This window comes from Akebia trifoliata, unplaced genomic scaffold, assembly GCF_017979445.1.
Source record: "Akebia trifoliata isolate Shusen 1 unplaced genomic scaffold, ASM1797944v1 Contig00075, whole genome shotgun sequence".
In the NCBI taxonomy this organism is placed as follows: domain Eukaryota; kingdom Viridiplantae; phylum Streptophyta; class Magnoliopsida; order Ranunculales; family Lardizabalaceae; genus Akebia; species Akebia trifoliata.
This window is the reverse complement of record NW_028236827.1, coordinates 79,113-96,877: the sequence shown is the minus strand read 5'-3', so window position 1 is coordinate 96,877 and position 17,765 is coordinate 79,113. Positions and strand designations below refer to the sequence as shown.

Sequence of the window (17,765 nt, the reverse complement as noted above, 5' to 3'; positions counted from 1 at the left end):
ACAGGTATCAAGCATCTGAACAACTTCTTTTGAGTCAAATGAGAACTCCCATTCTTTATTGTTGTCGTTTCACTCGTTCTAGTCAACTCATGATTCATCAAGTTTACTTAGACTTGTTGGATATTAATTGGAGTCAAGTTTTCAAGTTTTAAAACTATGATCAAAAGCAATTAACTTAAATTTTTGCCAAAAAATTGTTGTGAAAAATCTGCCGTTTGTTCCTACACTGACAGTTAAAAGAGGATAATGAGGAGTACCGTGTTATGTATAGAGAAGGAGCACAAGGCACTCCTTTTCATACACTACTTGTTGAAGGCTATGCAAATGCAACTGTGGATGTCTGTGAGTGAAACCCCTATATTACTTGTGGACAATTTGTAATGTCTCTTACAATACATGTTGACAAAGCGCCATATATTTCACTGTTTCTGTCAGGTTTATGTGCTGGATGGGAGGCAGTCCTCTATAAGAAATGGTGAGGATGTATTTATTTATTTTTTTCTTTCTTTTATTATTATTTTTTTTGTGATTCTTCAATGTTTGTATTTTTAATTAGATGTTATTTATAAATAATATTGATGTATTCCAAACTATCATCTTTAACAGGTATCCTCAGATTACCATTCCACGTTTCAGAGTTTCTGAAGCCATTTGTTTGGAAAAGGTCCGAATTGGCGAACAGATTTCTCTAGTGAGGTTAGACTTGCACTGCTTCAGCTTTTTTTTTTTTCTCCCTTCCATTCACTTGGGCATAAAATGGGTCGGACCTGACCCAAATTCCAAGTGATCTGAAAACTAAATTTTGCGGTCAGATATGGTTTCATACCCCCTTACCCAAGTCCGATACGGATCCATCTCTAAATCCATCATGATCCTAATAATATATTGTTTTAAAAATTATATATATATTTTTTTATCTCACAAAATATCTATTTATAGTATTATTCTATAACATGGATTCTTACAAAATAAAAGGGTAAATGGTAAAATAGAGGGAGAAAAGATAAAAAACAAAATATAAAATTAAATAAAAATTGATTCACTAAAAGCTGACCTGATCCGACCTTAATCAAACAATTCATATGGGTCAGGGTAAATTTGGATTAAATGAACACAACATGATTCAGATATGATTTTAGTTCATAGGAATGGATCCAAGTCAGATTCAGATCCAAATAAAGAAATTTGGACTGAATATGGATAGCTTTAGAATATCCAACCCATTTTACGCCCTAGCATTAACTGTTCTCTCTCATGATGTTGTTATTCTTTTTATTTCTATTTATTTATTAATTTTTTTTATATAACAATAACTGTATGGAGAAAGGATGAAGGTTCCATGGCCTCTATCAGATAGAGAGGTTTTGGTGAACTATTTTGAATTGGAATGCTTTCAAGATGGTCTCGTCTTAGTGCTTCTAAACTCGGTAGGTACCTGAAAATGATGGACATGATTAATTGTAAGAAATTTTCTTCATTTCCAAAAATTAAAACTTACGTAGAAATATTTTGCTTTCAGGTCTCTGACATGGAAACTATTGCAAAATTGACTCGAGGGTTTCCCAATGAAGCCAAAGACATTGTACAGATAGATTTAGTTGGAGGCTTTGCTATACAAAAGGTTACTTCAAAAGAAACCTACTTCAGGTGAGTTGTTAATTTTCTATTGGTTAGGCTGCATGAACCTTATAATGTGTACTTACTTTGGTAAAGATTACTGAATTTGAAAGAAACATATGTGCTGCTAATATTGTTTAGGAGCATATGGTACTCAAACTGGATCATGGTTTTAAAACTCGAGTTTCCAAATTGTATCAGCACCCACTGAGTCTAGTTTGACTCGGCCGATCTGACCTTACTTAGATGAGTCAAGCTAGACTTGATAGAAGCCAATATGGTCTAGAAAATGGAGTTTTAGTCAAATTCTTCCAAATCAGTTCAAACCTATTTCAACATCAATTAAATAAAATATAACTATATATTTCAAATAATATTTTTTAATATATATAAATGTAAAGGTGATTTTCCAATTACCTCTAACAACTCAGTTTCGATGTTCTGTTGTATGTTCCCTACTCCTCTGATTCGATGGTGGCACTAGCGTGGTACTTGCCAAAATTCTTAGATGCTCAAATTAGGTTTTTTTTAAAAAAAAAAAAAGGAAATAAGCTCTCAATCTCTATCCCAATGGCCGACCCCTTTCCCTTAAGCTTTTTCCTCTCTTTATTGAGTTCCCTAGAGATCTTCCCAGAACAGAAGACTTTTCATGACCCCTGATCTTTAGGGATCTTCCCATAAGAATCCCTTATACTTCGAGTAGATTACCTAATCTTGAAGGAGTCTACGCAGGCCGCATTATCCTCTTATGAGATTCCTGGGAAAGTCCCCAAAATCAGGGGATATGGAATATTCGGGGTTAGCTATGTAACCCTACTATGCTCTACTATTTTCACATAGTTGGGTGGATACTCTACCCTACCCTTCGTCTGGGCTAGATAGACTTAGGTACTACTCCAAGTAGAATAGAAGTTCCAGCCCAATATAACTTCTCTGCCCATATCTAGACACGTGTAGGATCTAGATGTGCCTATAGTTTTTACCCTCTACGATTACCCCCTCGAAAGATGGTGCTAATCTCAATCGTCTTCTTGAGAAATGGTGCCTCTTTTGAACAAACCTTATTTAATGGCACGCACGCTCAAAGGATCTCATTTTTGCGTCATTTCATTTTAAATCCAATCATAATGGTGAACCGTCGTTTTGAATTTCAAACGGTGGTATCTTTTGAGTTCCAACTAATCTTATGATGCCACGCATCCCACTAAGTAGCCCTCTGTTTTCAATAGCTCTTGGTTATAAATAAAGAGACTTAGGGATCTGGCCATCCTTTTCTACATGTCTTCTTTCTTGTCGCATTAGAGCTCTGAAGCAAAAAATGCCCTAACTCTTTGCAACTCAATCCTTCTTTCTTCTTCCTTTGTTTCCTTGATGTCACCCCCATTTCTTTCTTCTATTATCTCTCTGACAAAATGTCTAACACTGCTGCCACCTTTCGTAAGAACTATTCCATCCCTAAATAATTCAAATTAGGGCTTGAGTACATTTTAGCGATTGTCGTACTAGGGAGGTCATGGTTTACGTAGGCCAAATTATTGTTGGTTTGTGTCCCACTATCTCATTTGCTCAGAAAGGTTCTGAGTCGGATCAATAAGGCCCCTGGCCAAATGTGTGGTACCTTTTATAGACTTGTGGCAATTATGGAGAGAATGAGTGTTTCTCCTAATGAATTTCTTTCAAAATACAACCTTAAATCCATTTTTTGTCGGACTAGATATTATTTCATGTCTTCTAAACTTGGGGATACTATTCTAGTAACCCTCCTGAGTTTTGACAAAGCATGGTATGTAGAGCCCTTATTTATCTCTAGGGAGTGGGAGTTTGAGGTTCGTGTGGCAACGAAAGGGTATCAGGTTCCTGAAACCCTTCATGGTAAAGTCCTCCATCCTTTCCTGAAAATGTGTGCTCGGATTTAGACTATATCTTAGTGACTTCTCTTTCGGTGTTACAGAAGTTTCTACTCTTACTACTTGTGAGACCAAAAAGGTACACCAAGACGGGGGGAAAATCAAAGAGAACCATAAAAGGAGGAAAGGTGAGAAAGTGGCTTGACTTCAAAAGACTTTTATCCTTACTCATCTTGTTGAGTAGGACTCCGAGCATTCTGCCCTTCCATCTAATACCTTCTCAGATCTAGCCTTGTCTACTGACTCTCCTACCTCTATTCAATCTCGTTCCCTAGCTCACTCTCTTAGTCCTTGAGAGACGTCATCCCATCTTTTTCTCTACTTGCCTCGAGTGGGTACAATTTCTTCCCTTTTGCCAAATTCCAAAGCAAAGTCACCCTCTCTTCTCTCTTACTTGCCTTAAGCGAATACAATTTCTTCTCCTTTGCCAAATCTTAATCCTCTTCCTCCTATTATCATGAACATTAATCTGGAGGACACTCCCTCAACTTGGCCCACCTTTGGGGTATTGGGAAAAAGTAAGAAGAAACCTTCTTTCTTCTTCGAGGTTTTAACCCCAAGACAAGACATCTTTAGTACTCATCATAAGGGAACTCCCGTAATTAGGGAGACAAATATCCCAATTGAGCCTACTTGTCTTCTTGGCTTAGTTGAATATCAAGTGGCAACTCAATTTACCGAGTCGGCTGGCATTTCTATTGCCCATCCAAAGAAGAAGAAGAAAAAAGACGAACTTGAAGGGTTTGTAGCCCTCCCTGACAACGATGTTGAACTCCCCACCGGCCCTATCGTCTGTGACTTCAAGATTTCATTGGAGTACTAGGACTATCATTGGTCAAGTTGGCGTGGGGTTTTGCTAACCAAAATGGGCTCTTCTGCCCTCACTTCCCTTTTGGGTCAGGGAAGATAGCCAACAACATGGCTATCCTCTAAGATCCCCAGGTCACTGACTCCCTATTGTCCAACATGATCCTTCCCAAAGACATGGAGTCAATGGAGTAGGGTTAGCCCTGAGGTGCTCATTGCCAAGCTTAATCATGGGCTTTACCATGTATCTTTTGATAAAAAAACTTCTCTTTCAATTCCATCTTTTTTAATTTTTATCGTGGTTCTTACACCTCTTTATTGTGTAGGCCCTCGTACTTGAAGTTGCAGCAATCCTCAAGTTAGAATGTGTTTTGATAGAGCAGGCCTTCACTGCTCGGTCATATGAGTAGAAGATGGGGATACTTCTTTCTACTACTCAAGTTGCTAAGTTTCAAACTACCGAGTTTCAAGACGTCAGCAACCAACTTTTCAATCGCTTAAAAGACTTCACAACTGAACACTCTCACCTGAATGCTAAGTATAAGAGGGTAGAACCTGAAAAACTTGAGTTGTAGGAGTGCATTCTCCGAAGGGATGCTGAACTTAAGGATTGCCAAGAGGACCTTTCAACCCTTTGAAGTCTACATGTTGCCCTTATAGTAGAAAAAACTTTTGTTTGAGTTGAGTAGAAAGAAAAAATCGTTTGTACAATTGATCAGGCTAAGGGTGAGTAAATCATTGAGGATATTAAGCAGACTGTGGAACTCCTATCCAAGTTAAAGGTGGAGTATACCTTGATCCGAGATGACGAAAAGAAGACTGGCTACCAAAAGTGTTTTTGTGATACCAAGGAGCAATATGATCTAGTGTCATATTCAAAGGAAGAGGAACCAATACCCCACCTTTCAGTGGCTCGATCCAAGTGCTTGCACATTTAGTCCCCTTATGATCTAGTGTCATTTTCACCTTCTACTTTTATTGGGAAAATTGATCAAGTAGCTAGCAATACTAAAGTGGTCGAGGTAGACGATGAGTCCCCTTATGATGTTGATGGATTATTAATCTACTTGTTGTGCTCTCTGGCCAAGCCCTTGCCCAGGCTGACTCTTATGCCTAGCTAAATTCAACTCAACTTCCATAGGATTCTACCCATCCTCCCCCTTTTGTCCATCTTTTGTGCCCATACTTCACGTCTATTTTGTAATCTCTTTTTAGAAATGAAAACTTGATATTTTCATTTTACGTCTGATCTGATTTTTTATTTTATTTTATTTTTCCTCATCTAGCTACATTAGTTTATCACATTTTCACTCCCCCTAGTGTTTGTTATGCTCATTATTGATAGATCAGATACTGGGATAATTTTCTTTAGGTGAACCTAAGAAAAACATAACTTTGTATTCTAACTCGGAAGGCAGGCCATGGTCATTAAGACCCTGGTTAACAACAGGGTCTAACTACATACTTAGAACAAAGTATGGTCACGAAGATCTTGACTTATAAGGGGCTGGTCTATCATTGTGTTTTGCCACTCCGGGTAGACAAAGGTCACGAAGATCTTGACCCACAAGAGGGCCCAACTCTATACTCCACCACTCAGGGAAAAGTAAGGTCATAAAAACCATTACCCACAAGAAGGTCCAACTTTATACTTTGCCACTCTAGATAGAGCAAGGTCACGAAGACCCTGACTTACAAGAGGGTTCAACTCTGTGCTTTGCAACTCAGGACGGAGCAAGGCCATGAAGACCCTAACCCACAAGAAAGGCCAACTCTATGCTCTGCCACTAAGGATATAGTAAGTTAACGAAGACCTTAACCCATAAAAGGGCCCAACTCTATGCTCTACCACTCAGGAAAAAGCAAGGTCATGAAGACCTTAACTAACAAGAGGGCCAACTCTGTGCTTTGCCGCTCAAGGTAGATCAAGGTCAAGAAATTCCATAACCCACAAAAGTGCCCAACTCAGATTGTTACTCTACAAAAAAATTGGAATCTTTCTTGATAGTATATTTTCAAGTTACAAATGTTCTATGGTTTAAGTAAGTCCTTTCTAGTCATGGTTGCTAAGTAGTAAGCTATATTCTTTCCTACTCTGGTTATCGAGTATGGCCCTTCTTAGTTCAGCCTTAGCTTGCGATTGTTCAGCTCTGCCATATTCTAGAACACTCTTCTAAGCACTAGATCTCCTAGTTGGAATTCCCTTCCACGTACTTCTTTGTTGTAGTACTTCTATAACGTCTTGGGATACGCTTCCAGCCTTACTTGGGCATTTTCCCTTTTCTCATTTAGAAATTCTAGCTCCACTAGTTGTCGATTTTTTTTGTCTTGTCAAGTTCACAAATGACGTGAAGTTAGTGGGTTTGGATCAAGGATAATTGAGTTTGGGTCATAATAGTGTTAACTTATCTAACACGATTATTGAATGGGCTGGGTTTGGGTTCTAGGCATATCAACAATTTTTTAAGAAAATTTTAAATTACTCATTTTTTTTAATTTCCTAGAACTTTTTCATAATACATTTTGTTATCAACTTATATAAAATATAAAAGGTTTTTTAAGATATTTTTCATTAATAAATGGTTAGGATACCATTGGAAAGGGATCCACCTAGAAAAAATTACTAAACCAAAATCTAGTTTCTAACCTCTTTGATAACTCAATCATAAGGGTTTTGTGTTAGCTTCTTATCTCGGAAGATTTATCAAGATAAAATCATATTTAAATAACATAAAAGTAGAATTCCTTCATTCTCTAATATGTGAATCTATTTCTATCAAATATCTAAGTATACTACATCTTGAACTAATCTAAAATGAAGCATCTAGGTGAAAGCGTCCTCGATCCGCGGGGGTGCGGATCCACTTTTGACCTTTGAGATTTGGGAGTCGCCACCTAGTTATTACGGTTTAGGAACCGAACTTACACTCTAAACGGATAAATCAACTAATCTACTACAAAAAATATAGACTGGGGATCACGTTACGGGGTTGGAAAGTGTTAGGCAACAACCCCGCCCGACCAATGTCGATTTCTATTTATCCCAAATAAAACTACATTGCTAACAAAAAGACCTAGATAAAAAATATAAAAGAATTTTACCTTCGAACGCAATGATTATATTCCCTCAAATCTGATAAAATCGCTCCTTATACAGTACTCTTCGCTTCATTCTGTCTCCGAATCTGATTTCTGATCTCTGAGGCAAGGTTTCTCTTTCTTAGATCTGGATTCTTCAGATTTGTTTATGAATTTTTGAGTATTTTTGAAAGGCTTCTAAGTGTTTTTCAAGCTAAAGTTGAAGTAGGGGTGTTAGGTTAGGAGTTAGGATTTCAAAATTAGGGTTTATGGGAGGCTAGGAAAGCTTTTTGACTTACTTGTCTTAGGATTTATTCTTATATACGAAAATAAGGTGTGGAGGCTCTTATTTATAAACTTTTTAAAGGGCCTTTTAGATAGAGTTAAGGTTTAATTTAATTCTTTTAGAGAGAATTATTGTTTAATTATAATTCTTTTTAGAAAGAGTTATATTTAGTTAGAATTCTATTAAATAAAGTTATTATTTAATTGGGATTGCTTTAAATAGAATTATTATTTAATTAGAACTCTATTAGGATTTTGACTTTTAGTGTCATTTGATTGACTTTAAGATTTTGACTTTAGTCTTACTTGGTTGACTTTTAATATCTTGATTTTTGTCTTACTTGAGTGACTTTAGTCTTACTTGATTGACTTTAGTCTTACTTGATTGACTTTAATTTTTTGGAGAACTCCTTTTATTATATCTTTAATTCTTTGGGCCCCCCCAGATGGAGGGGTCCTTGAATAAATATCTTGGCAACCATCAATAATTTTACGTGAGAGCCTGATTGATCGATTTTATAGGTTCAAAATTTTAAATTAATTTTATTAATATTTCACTTTATATTATTTAATGTTTTATTTATTAATTTTAAAATTTAAAATTTTTTTAATTAAAAATTACCGTTTTGCCCCTTAAGAGAACTTTTGCGTTTCAAGTCAGTTTTTGATGTTCCAGGATGTTTTAGAATCGATTTTTTGTAAAGAATTCTATGAGAATATTGGTTTGTGTCATTTATAAAAAATTTTATGCGAAATGGTCGTGAGCTTTATGAGGGGTATTTTCGTAATTTTATCAAATTCTGTGAAAATTATTGAAATGGTTTATATGATTTCGATTTGTTTTTTTATGTGTTTGAATGGATTTTTTGAAGTGTAATGTAGGAACCAAGGTTATTTTGATGTTAGGGGTATTTTGGTAATTTGGTCATTTTTAGTGATTTTTATCATAAAACTTCTTTTTGTCTACAAGATGATAATTTCTATTTTTCTGGGGTCATATTTTCCTAGCGTAGCGTGGTTTCTACAATTTTATCAGTTCGAGATATCTCATCCAGATTTTTGAAACATATCTGGTAACAAAATAAAGTATTGGAATAAACATCCATCATTGGGAACCATTGCGATCGGGTTGACGAGTTGATTAATCAGGCAAGTGCAAAAATGGGGTGTCTACACTAGGTTAAAAATAAAGTGTGTAAGAGTTCCTCTCTAACTTTAATCCATAGGAATAGATAGGCCTTGAAGATAACTCATAAACATTAAAGAAAATTAAAAGGTAAAGAAAAAAAATATAGCAAAGTAATCTTACTCTAGGCTTTCCACTCTCTATTGGAGGGGAGATTAGCCAAAGGTCATTACAAGTGATAGAAAAAGATAGATGGAGAAGAACAAGCATTGCTTCATTAGACAAAGATAATTACAATATCTTTTCATTCTTTTACTTAAAAGAATTATAGAATTATAATGGAAAACCTAAGCCAAAAATAGAAAATATTAGAAAAAATGCCAAGAGGGCTTAAGTTAAAGGAAGGGAGGAAAGAAGCCAAAAGCGACCCTTTTTCAATTGGAAAAAGACTATTTAAAAAAAATTTTAAGTTCTGAAAGGATTCATTCTTAGTCGCTTTCACTATTACAGATAAGATCACATGTCAAGCACACTTCCACGATTTTAGGGCGCTCCAACCGAGGTCTACCGTGCCCTCCAAGTGGCTCACTGCACCGCAGTTGGGTTGAAACCGTTGGTCATGAGATTTGGCCAGGATATTTGATTGCTCCTCCTAATTGAAATGAAATGTTTAGTTTCTGATTTTGGGGTCCAATTTGATGGTTTAATGTTTGATCTGCACATTGAGCACATGTAATCAAGGTTTTCCAACAAGTTCAATTATTTATGTAGAATTAAGCCTAATTAGCATAGAAGAACATACAATGTGATATTTCCAGGCTTGACATGATTATTAACTTAATATAAAGAAATAGAGACAAAAACTTAGATAAATACCAAGGAAAAATGCGGATAAATCAGTATTTTGAGACATTGATCACTTATCTTGAAAGAAAACATTTCAGAATTTTGTATTTTAGAACAATTCATAAAATCCAACGGTTCATTGAACCAAATCAGCCTCTTTATATAACCAATCAGACCACCAGTTCGGTCTGGTTTTTTAGCCGATCTCATAGATTAAAATGTGTTTGATCTCGAAGTATTGTACTTTATTAAGTAATCATAGAGATTTGTACAATGATTCTATAAAGGAGTGCAGTGTTTCACTGAAACCGAATTACCTTTTGTTGGTTTTTTTTTTTTTGGTGGGGACGTGGGGGGGGGGGTTTGGTATGTTGGACTTGAATACATAACCACAAAGTTCCATTGCAATATGTTGACCAACTGAGTACGAGTCCTAGCACTTTGAAGATAATATTGTTGATTGCCCTCTTTGCAAATGAGGGAAGCTATAACTATTGTCAATAACGAAATAACTTCCTTACTAGCCAAGTATCAACTACCTTGATATTTTGTAAACTTAAATTGAACAAAAAAAAAAGAATTTTATTTCCTTTACAATTTTTTCTATTGCACCATTGAAATTGTACATGGACTTCTACGGCACTGGCTACTAGCATTTTTCATAGTGGACAATGCATTTCAATGTTATTATGCTTGGTATTAGTTTTCTTAAGGTTTCATTATAGATTTTGCCTTGTGATTTCTGCAGGACATTAGCAACTATGGATATAAAGCTGGACTTTGTTCCCCCATCACTTATTAATTTCATCTCGAGGCAGCTCATAGGCGGTGCTTGTAAACTCTATCAAAAGGTTGCATTTTCATTTGAGCCGTGCTGAGGTGACACAGTAATTGCTGTGATTCTCACAATTCTGACGTGGACATGCATACATATACATAGATGGTTTTTACTTGTATCGCGAGGAAACACATCTATGGTTATGTGCACATCCTACGTCAGACTTATGAGAATCGTAGTAAATAATTTTTGTCATTTTAACATTTTCCTTTTCATTTTCGTGTCATTATTACCTTTCAAAGAATTCTCTAGTACCCAACCATGGCTGAGATAGGAAGAGATTTTCCTACCTTTTAATGGTCAGTCAATGTAAATAGTAGGATCCAATGATATTGTGAGTGTCCAAGGATGCTGAGTTGGGATGGGAAGAGAAATACAGGTTTCCTAGGGATCCTTTATCTAAAGGAATCCCTAGAAAATATCTTTCCATCTAACCCGCTTGTTGGACACATAATACACTAGATTTTCCTATCTATATTCAGCAAGTTATGTCATTTTCTCTTACATTAACCAAATCCTTGACAATCTAGACGGTTGCTTCCGTGGAAAAAGACGATGAAGATTTTGGTAGGGCATTGGAGGATCCATTGTACGTTCGAACACGAGAATATTTATATCCCAACAGTAACAAGTCTCCAGAACCCGAAGACCTCCACAGTGACAACTCTATCCTTATCCTCCCAAAACAACATGCAATGTCTAATATATTGGTTAATGATAAGACCTCTCTTAGTGACCATCTTGCAATTGAAACTCCACTAGCAGATACAGAAGGTTATAAGTCCCTAGGAGAGATCATTGAAGAAGAAATCGAACATGACTCACATATAGAATTCATTGGTGAAAGCATGGATCATTCTTTAACCAGTCCAACTGCGGAACATATCATTGCTAACAAAGAGAGAGCTTGTATGAGTCCAGAGGTGAAAGGTGCTTTGGGGATATTGGAAAATGCCATCAGTATGGTTCAGAGAGGTGGATTTGGTAATCAAACATACTTGGTGTCCAGTTTCACCAATCAAGACCTTCAAGGAAAGATTGCAACAATTCCGAAGTTGATTTCATTGGGAGATGGTGAAGTTTGTTTAGATGGTGAAATTTGTCTCCAAGCACCAAAAGTGGGTACTATGTGCAAGGCTCGGGATGAAGTTGACAACAACAATAGTGTTCATGCTTTCAGGTAAAATATCATTCTTACTACAAAAACTAGCAAAGCCCATACCTTACTATTTATGGCCCATATCTTGTTGATTATATTATATTTCAGATTATAGTATTATTTTGTATCTTCTTTTTCCAAAATATCTTGTTGATTAGAATTTCTTCTATTATGAGTTTTTATATAAAGCCTATCAAGAATCTGATGTAATAAAACTTTAAAATTTTAACATGGTATTAGAGTTCAGTTAGTCTTTTGGGACTAAGAGCTCCCTTAAGGCCCAACTCAACAGGTTTCAATTGTTTAAATTTTGCATTGATATTATGGTATATATATGTTAGAATATCTTTGTAACCGATTTATGGCTTTATTTGATTCTCATAAACAATTATAAACCAAATAATGCAATTTTGTTATCTTTCACCATCCTGATTTTTAAGAAACTATTTTGCGGGAGAAAGTCATTTAACTTTGAATTAATTGGTTGTGCACTTGAGGTAGAGCCCTTTACAACATAGGCTCCTCTTAGTTTTGAGCAAATATCATTTCTTTTAGAACTTGTTTTAGATTGGTGGCTACAGATGCAATTTCGTACACTACTTTGAGATTTGTGACAATGCCTCGCGATCTTCATTCCTAGTGCCCTTAGGTGTGCCTGCAACACCACTGCTCCGATGCCCAAGTCAAAACCTTAGTACAAAATGTAGTGTAGAGTTTAGAGGGAGAGAATCCCCTACCTTTTAGTGCTTGTCCATGTATTTATAGATGTAAAACTCTAGTATACCTTTCGATCTTGTTACTTATTTTACCCTAATCCAAATTAAAGGTAGATCTTAACTGGTGATTTGGAAATGTATCTAGTCGATATCCCTAAGTACCACTTGTCACCCCTTGGTACCTAACGAAAAGTATCATCCATAGTCATTGTTTGCAGGATATGCTGAATGATATTTCTTTGACCTTCTTGTCATAAGAGCAAGTGACACACTACTGTAAATGTCTATGTTGCTCAGTTCCTGCACATAGCTCATCCATACATTTGAGTGCCACAAATCTCACTTTATCATGTTCTTCAGCGCTGAGGTTACTTGCAAGAGATTTGAACTTGATTGTATTCTCTGCTGGAATACCATGTTGGCTTCTAAACAAATGAAAAGTGTGCTTGTTAATTGAGTTTCAGGGGATCATGCAGTATACCATAATTCTAATAGCAAGTGTTCATGCCACATTTTGACTGATGATCATGGACCATCCTCTTGTGGATGAAAAAGCAACATCTTCTTTGCATTGGGTTTGCTTGACATGTTTGATCCCTGTAGTAATCAAACAACTCTGGATTTGTTTATTTCCAATTATCTGGTATTATGTCCTTAGAAAATCCAAATAGACATGGTGTATTCTTTGATGAAATTGGTTACTTTAGGGACCAATGTTGATGTTAGGAGAATGGCTTCCATCAGTTTTGTGAAAGACTTCGTTGAAACAAGTATCTACATGTCTTTTTATAGAATTATGGGTTAAGGTTAGTGCTTAGCATAAGAAGTATGGGTTCATGGGGGTTTGAACCTAGGATGCGGGAACGACTCTCCACGCGTGTTATCACCTAGCTAAGTGTCACCATGTATTGAGAAACATAGGAATACAAAGATATCATTGAACTTGCTTAGAAGCTGCAATAGTGTAATACCATCAGCAATTCCTATAGCATACAATGGGTGCATGTGGTCAATGGAAATCTGGCAATTCTTAAAAATAAAAAAAAATAAAAAAAAATAAAAAAAAATTATGGTGTGATGAATTTGTTGGCTTCCTTAGGAGGAGCCTGTCGAGTGTCAATGAATGCACATAAAGAATTTAAATCTGTAGATACAACTAGTAGTGCTAGCGAGGCCTCATACTACATTTCACTTGAAAAAACAAGCTTTTCAGAAATTCTTTGAATAATGTAGTGTTCTTCTATAGCAGATCAGCATTAGGTCTGTATGATTCATTGTGAATTCTTCCTTTCTCTTAAACAAGCATCTCTTTTGGTTGTGACAGGATCGTGAGTGGCCATGTGAATGACATGGGATCTATGATCGGAAGAGAAGTGGTGGGTCATGTTGGTTATTTTAGCTCATCAGAGTGAGACATTATTCTTCAACCACTACATTCTTCCTTGGGAAGTATGTCCCTAGAACCAATAGTATAAACAACCTTGCGAGATTCTCTAATCCCTAGATTCCTGTCTCTCTTGTTTCGGGATAACCGTCATTGTTTCATGGGTTGTCCCACAACAAGTGCATAATGACTACAAGGGATCTATCATTTTATGACTCTTCTTTTTGTTGTCTCTACAATTTGGATCGATGGACCTCAACAATTAGGGTGGTTTTGAGTGTTGTAGTATGCTTGATAACCTCATGAAGGTTGGAAAAATTTGAGGTCCATAGATTTTTTAGAAACACCTGGTGTTTACTTTGCAATTGCAGAGAGTGAATACCGACATCATATATCTTTTAGGATATTATGTGTGCTGCAACTCAAGTTGGTAGGGTGCCAAGTGAGGTTACTCATATTTCTGCATTAGAATGGAGTATGGATACCCTTGTGGACAGCAGAGGAATCCCATGACATTGTTGAATATCCAAGTGGGTCTCCTCCCATTATCATGTGCAAGGTTTATCATATAAAGATTTGACACCTTGTATTATCATGTGTAATATATTGTGCTACGATGTTAATTCGATTAGTCCACCTGTCAGCTTATATGCACATCTACAAGAGTTTTTCCTAGTAGTGCTTGATTCCAGAGGATAAAGTTCCATTATTAGATTGTTTGGACGTCTGTGGTTATCTTCAATTTTGAAAGCTACTATTGGCACCCCAAGTTTTACTTGTTACACCCCAATTTAAAAAAAACAGTAAATCAATGTTGAGAATAAGCAAAAGGTGGGGTGCCAATAGAAACTCTTTTTTTTTTTTTTTTTTAGATTTCTATTTGCTAGATTTTGAATTTTATGAGTCTAATCCTAATTGTAAACAACTGTTGAATATGTTTGTTTAATATGCTTTGTAATGTTGTGGCGATTAAGCCAAACTTTTGTAATTTTCGAATGGTGTGTTTTAATCTTTAATTGGGGTGTGAGAAATAATTTAAGAAATTAGGGATGTAATAAGTGAAAGGTGGGGTGCCAATAGAATTTTAGTTATTTACAGGTTAGTTTCCAAAGCATTCATGTTTAATATGAATAGACAGTGTCTTGGATGTTTTGTTTCTCTGATCTGTTAACTTCATTGGATGGCAGGCATAACAAAATAACACCACCATCTCCAGAACAAAACTCAAAATTTTTTAGCAAGAATTTAGCTGATATGTTGGATTCTACAGTCAACACGACAACAACAGAGGCTCCAATGGTCAAGGATTATAAACAAGTTGGTAGTAAGAAGTTAATGCAAAAAAAGAAGCAGAGGTTCTCTTGCCTTCTCTTCATTTTTGGGTGATTTAGATAGATACACCCTTCATTGTTTTGGTAACTATTTGAGATACTCTGGTTCTGTTTGGCTCAACCCATGTACATGTATTAAAACATATAATAAGACTTTTCTTATTAAGTTTTCTTGTTTTCTTTTTATGGAAAAAAATAATATTAAATATCTATTATCAAATCCTCACTTGCTTACTGTAGGATTGTTTTCCCTATTGTAAAATTTACACATTCAAATATTCAACATGATTTTCATCGTCCCAATAGAAACAAATCAAAGCATATATCAAACATACATATTCAAGTTAAATTAAAATAGGGGGTATGGTTACTTACCTTGTGCCATCGCAATATAATCTTTGATTCAATATTTTAGAGGTACGTACTTTAATCAACGTTCCTTATAGCCTTTGAAACTCCAATGAAATTGATCCTTTTATTGCTAGACTTACCTTCCCCCTTCTCTCTATATGGATCGGTTGGATTAGTGATTGATGGATATCACTTCTCTTATTTTGTTGTTCTCCATAAATCGTTATGTGCTCAACATTTTAATATGGGTAGTCGATCCCCTCCTATAGATGAAGGTTAAGGGCATAGAATCATTCTTTTAGTAGATTTCCTATCCAACAAGGTCTCCTACTAATCTTTAAAGAATATAGAATTCTAATTATATTCGTTTTCTATTAATATTGATATTCTAAAATATCATAGAATCCTCATGTGATTCGAAAATCAAAACTGTGAAAGTCAACTTGACCAAGGTCAATGAGACCACACGTTACATGGGTTTCTGACTTTCCTTCACTAAATTAAGAGCTTGCTTACAATGAAGCTCAGCTTGTTTGTAGTGGTTAACCGTCCGTTATGGTTACGGTTCTTTTGCATGTTTATGAATAATCATAATCTCCTTCTCTCGTCGTTACCCCTGCCTTCAAAACAAAAAATGGTTTTCCTTTTTTGTCATTTTCTTATTAGGTGCGAACAATCTTATTTTGAGAAAAAAAATCTATTTTTCAGAATAATTTTGTGGAGAAATTGATTTATTTGAGTAAACAATTTAACAAAAAATAAAAATAAAAGCCCATTAACCTACTCATAGTTCATATATCTAAAGGCATTGGTAATCGACCCAAACAATTTGATTGATTCAATTCATGATGGTTATAAGTAGAAAGTTCAAATTCTTCAATCATGGATAACCAGCTTGTTGGATGATACTCGACGTAGTTACCACAAAATATAATGATTCAAAATTCAATATTGTAACTAATCGATTGTTTCTTTCTAATGGGTGTTGGTCCTTTTCTAGTGGGGAATTTTTGAAATCTAAATTTTGTTGTATAACCACTTCTACTCACCTTATATCCTTATAATAGTAAAGATATATTAATAAAGGTACCATTAAGAAAATACCTTTGTTGAATTAGGTATTAAAAGTGAAAACTACCACCCTAGGATCTAGAAGTAGATGTAAATCCTATTGATTAGGACATTTCCAAATTAACAATGACTAAAAAGACTACTCTAATATATCTTCAATCGACTTTCAAATAAGAGTGGATCCTTCGTAGCAATTTTTCTCAATAGCACCATTCAACACTTTTTCTATGGTTGAGAGAGCATCACCGAGCCAGCCAAGTTACAAAACCACTTCATCTATAGTTGGGAGTTCAACATCCACCCATTTTCAGAATCACTTTTAATTTTCTTTTTGAAAATTTATACATATGATGTAGTCCATGAATCCTAAGGGCTGAGGTGTCATCTTGGGTATTTGGCGATTTCTCCACCATCCAAAAAATGCTACAGGAAATAAGTTGCCTCAAATGTATAAGAAGCCAACTTCCTAAGTTTGTTAAAGTCTTGTAATTATTGATACCACGACCAAGGTTCAATGCCCACTTTCACCTACTAATTAGTAACGACCAATCTCTCTTGTCAATAAAAATAGAATATCAAAATCCAAACCTTCAAATGCTTAAATTTACAAAAAATATAATTTTGACTATTTATTTAATTTTAAAATAAAACGAATCTACATTTATAACCCTCATTTTGTCACAAATTATCCCTTTAGCAAGAGTGTTAACCAAATTATCCTATGTAAAACTTTATTTTTCCCATGTAAAAGCCATGCAATCCAAGCACGCTGTAATCATATATATACATTTTCAGATATTTGGATGCAACATCTAGAAACATATTTCATGAAATTCTTTTATAGGTCCCCCTAGTTGAGAGATGTTTTGTGCTCTAAAATCATCATGGGATGCATGGAGATTGGAGATTATGGAGCACATCTATGGAGATCCTAAGGACTATCTAAAGATTGAATAGATATATCCTTGTAGACACCCCATTTTTGCATCCGCCTGATTAATCAACTCGTCAACCCGATTGCAATGATTCCCAATGATGGATGTGTATTCCATTGTTTTATTTTGTTACCAGATGTGTTTCAGAAATCCGGATGAGGTATATCGAATTGACAAAATCTTAGAAACCACGCTACGCTAGGAAAATACGACCCCAACATAGAAATCATCATCTTGCAGACCAAAAAGAAATTTCACGATAAAAATCACTAAAAAATTACCAAATTACCAAAATACCCCTAACCTCAAAACAA

At 35.4% G+C, this 17,765-nt stretch overlaps 1 protein-coding gene across 4 annotated transcripts; it reads left to right on the top strand.

Annotated features, from left to right (window-relative positions):
- Positions 1-112: 112 nt before the first annotated feature.
- Positions 113-15,260, top strand: LOC147382041 (uncharacterized). 4 transcript variants are annotated; one of them, XM_086429659.1, is made up of 9 exons: positions 113-342; positions 436-475; positions 607-696; positions 1,328-1,427; positions 1,520-1,647; positions 10,415-10,517; positions 11,035-11,684; positions 13,704-13,787; positions 14,951-15,260. In XM_086429659.1, the coding sequence occupies exons 1-9, from the start codon at positions 264-266 to the stop codon at positions 15,147-15,149; spliced, it is 1,473 nt and encodes a 490-aa protein (XP_086285785.1). In that variant the 5' UTR covers positions 113-263; the 3' UTR covers positions 15,150-15,260. The 4 variants fall into 4 exon arrangements, with proteins under 4 accessions (XP_086285785.1, XP_086285787.1, XP_086285786.1 ...); XM_086429661.1 differs by having other exon boundaries at positions 137-342; positions 13,704-13,828; positions 14,951-15,092; XM_086429662.1 differs by having other exon boundaries at positions 149-342; positions 13,704-13,755; positions 14,951-15,087.
- The last annotated feature ends 2,505 nt before the right edge of the window (positions 15,261-17,765 follow it).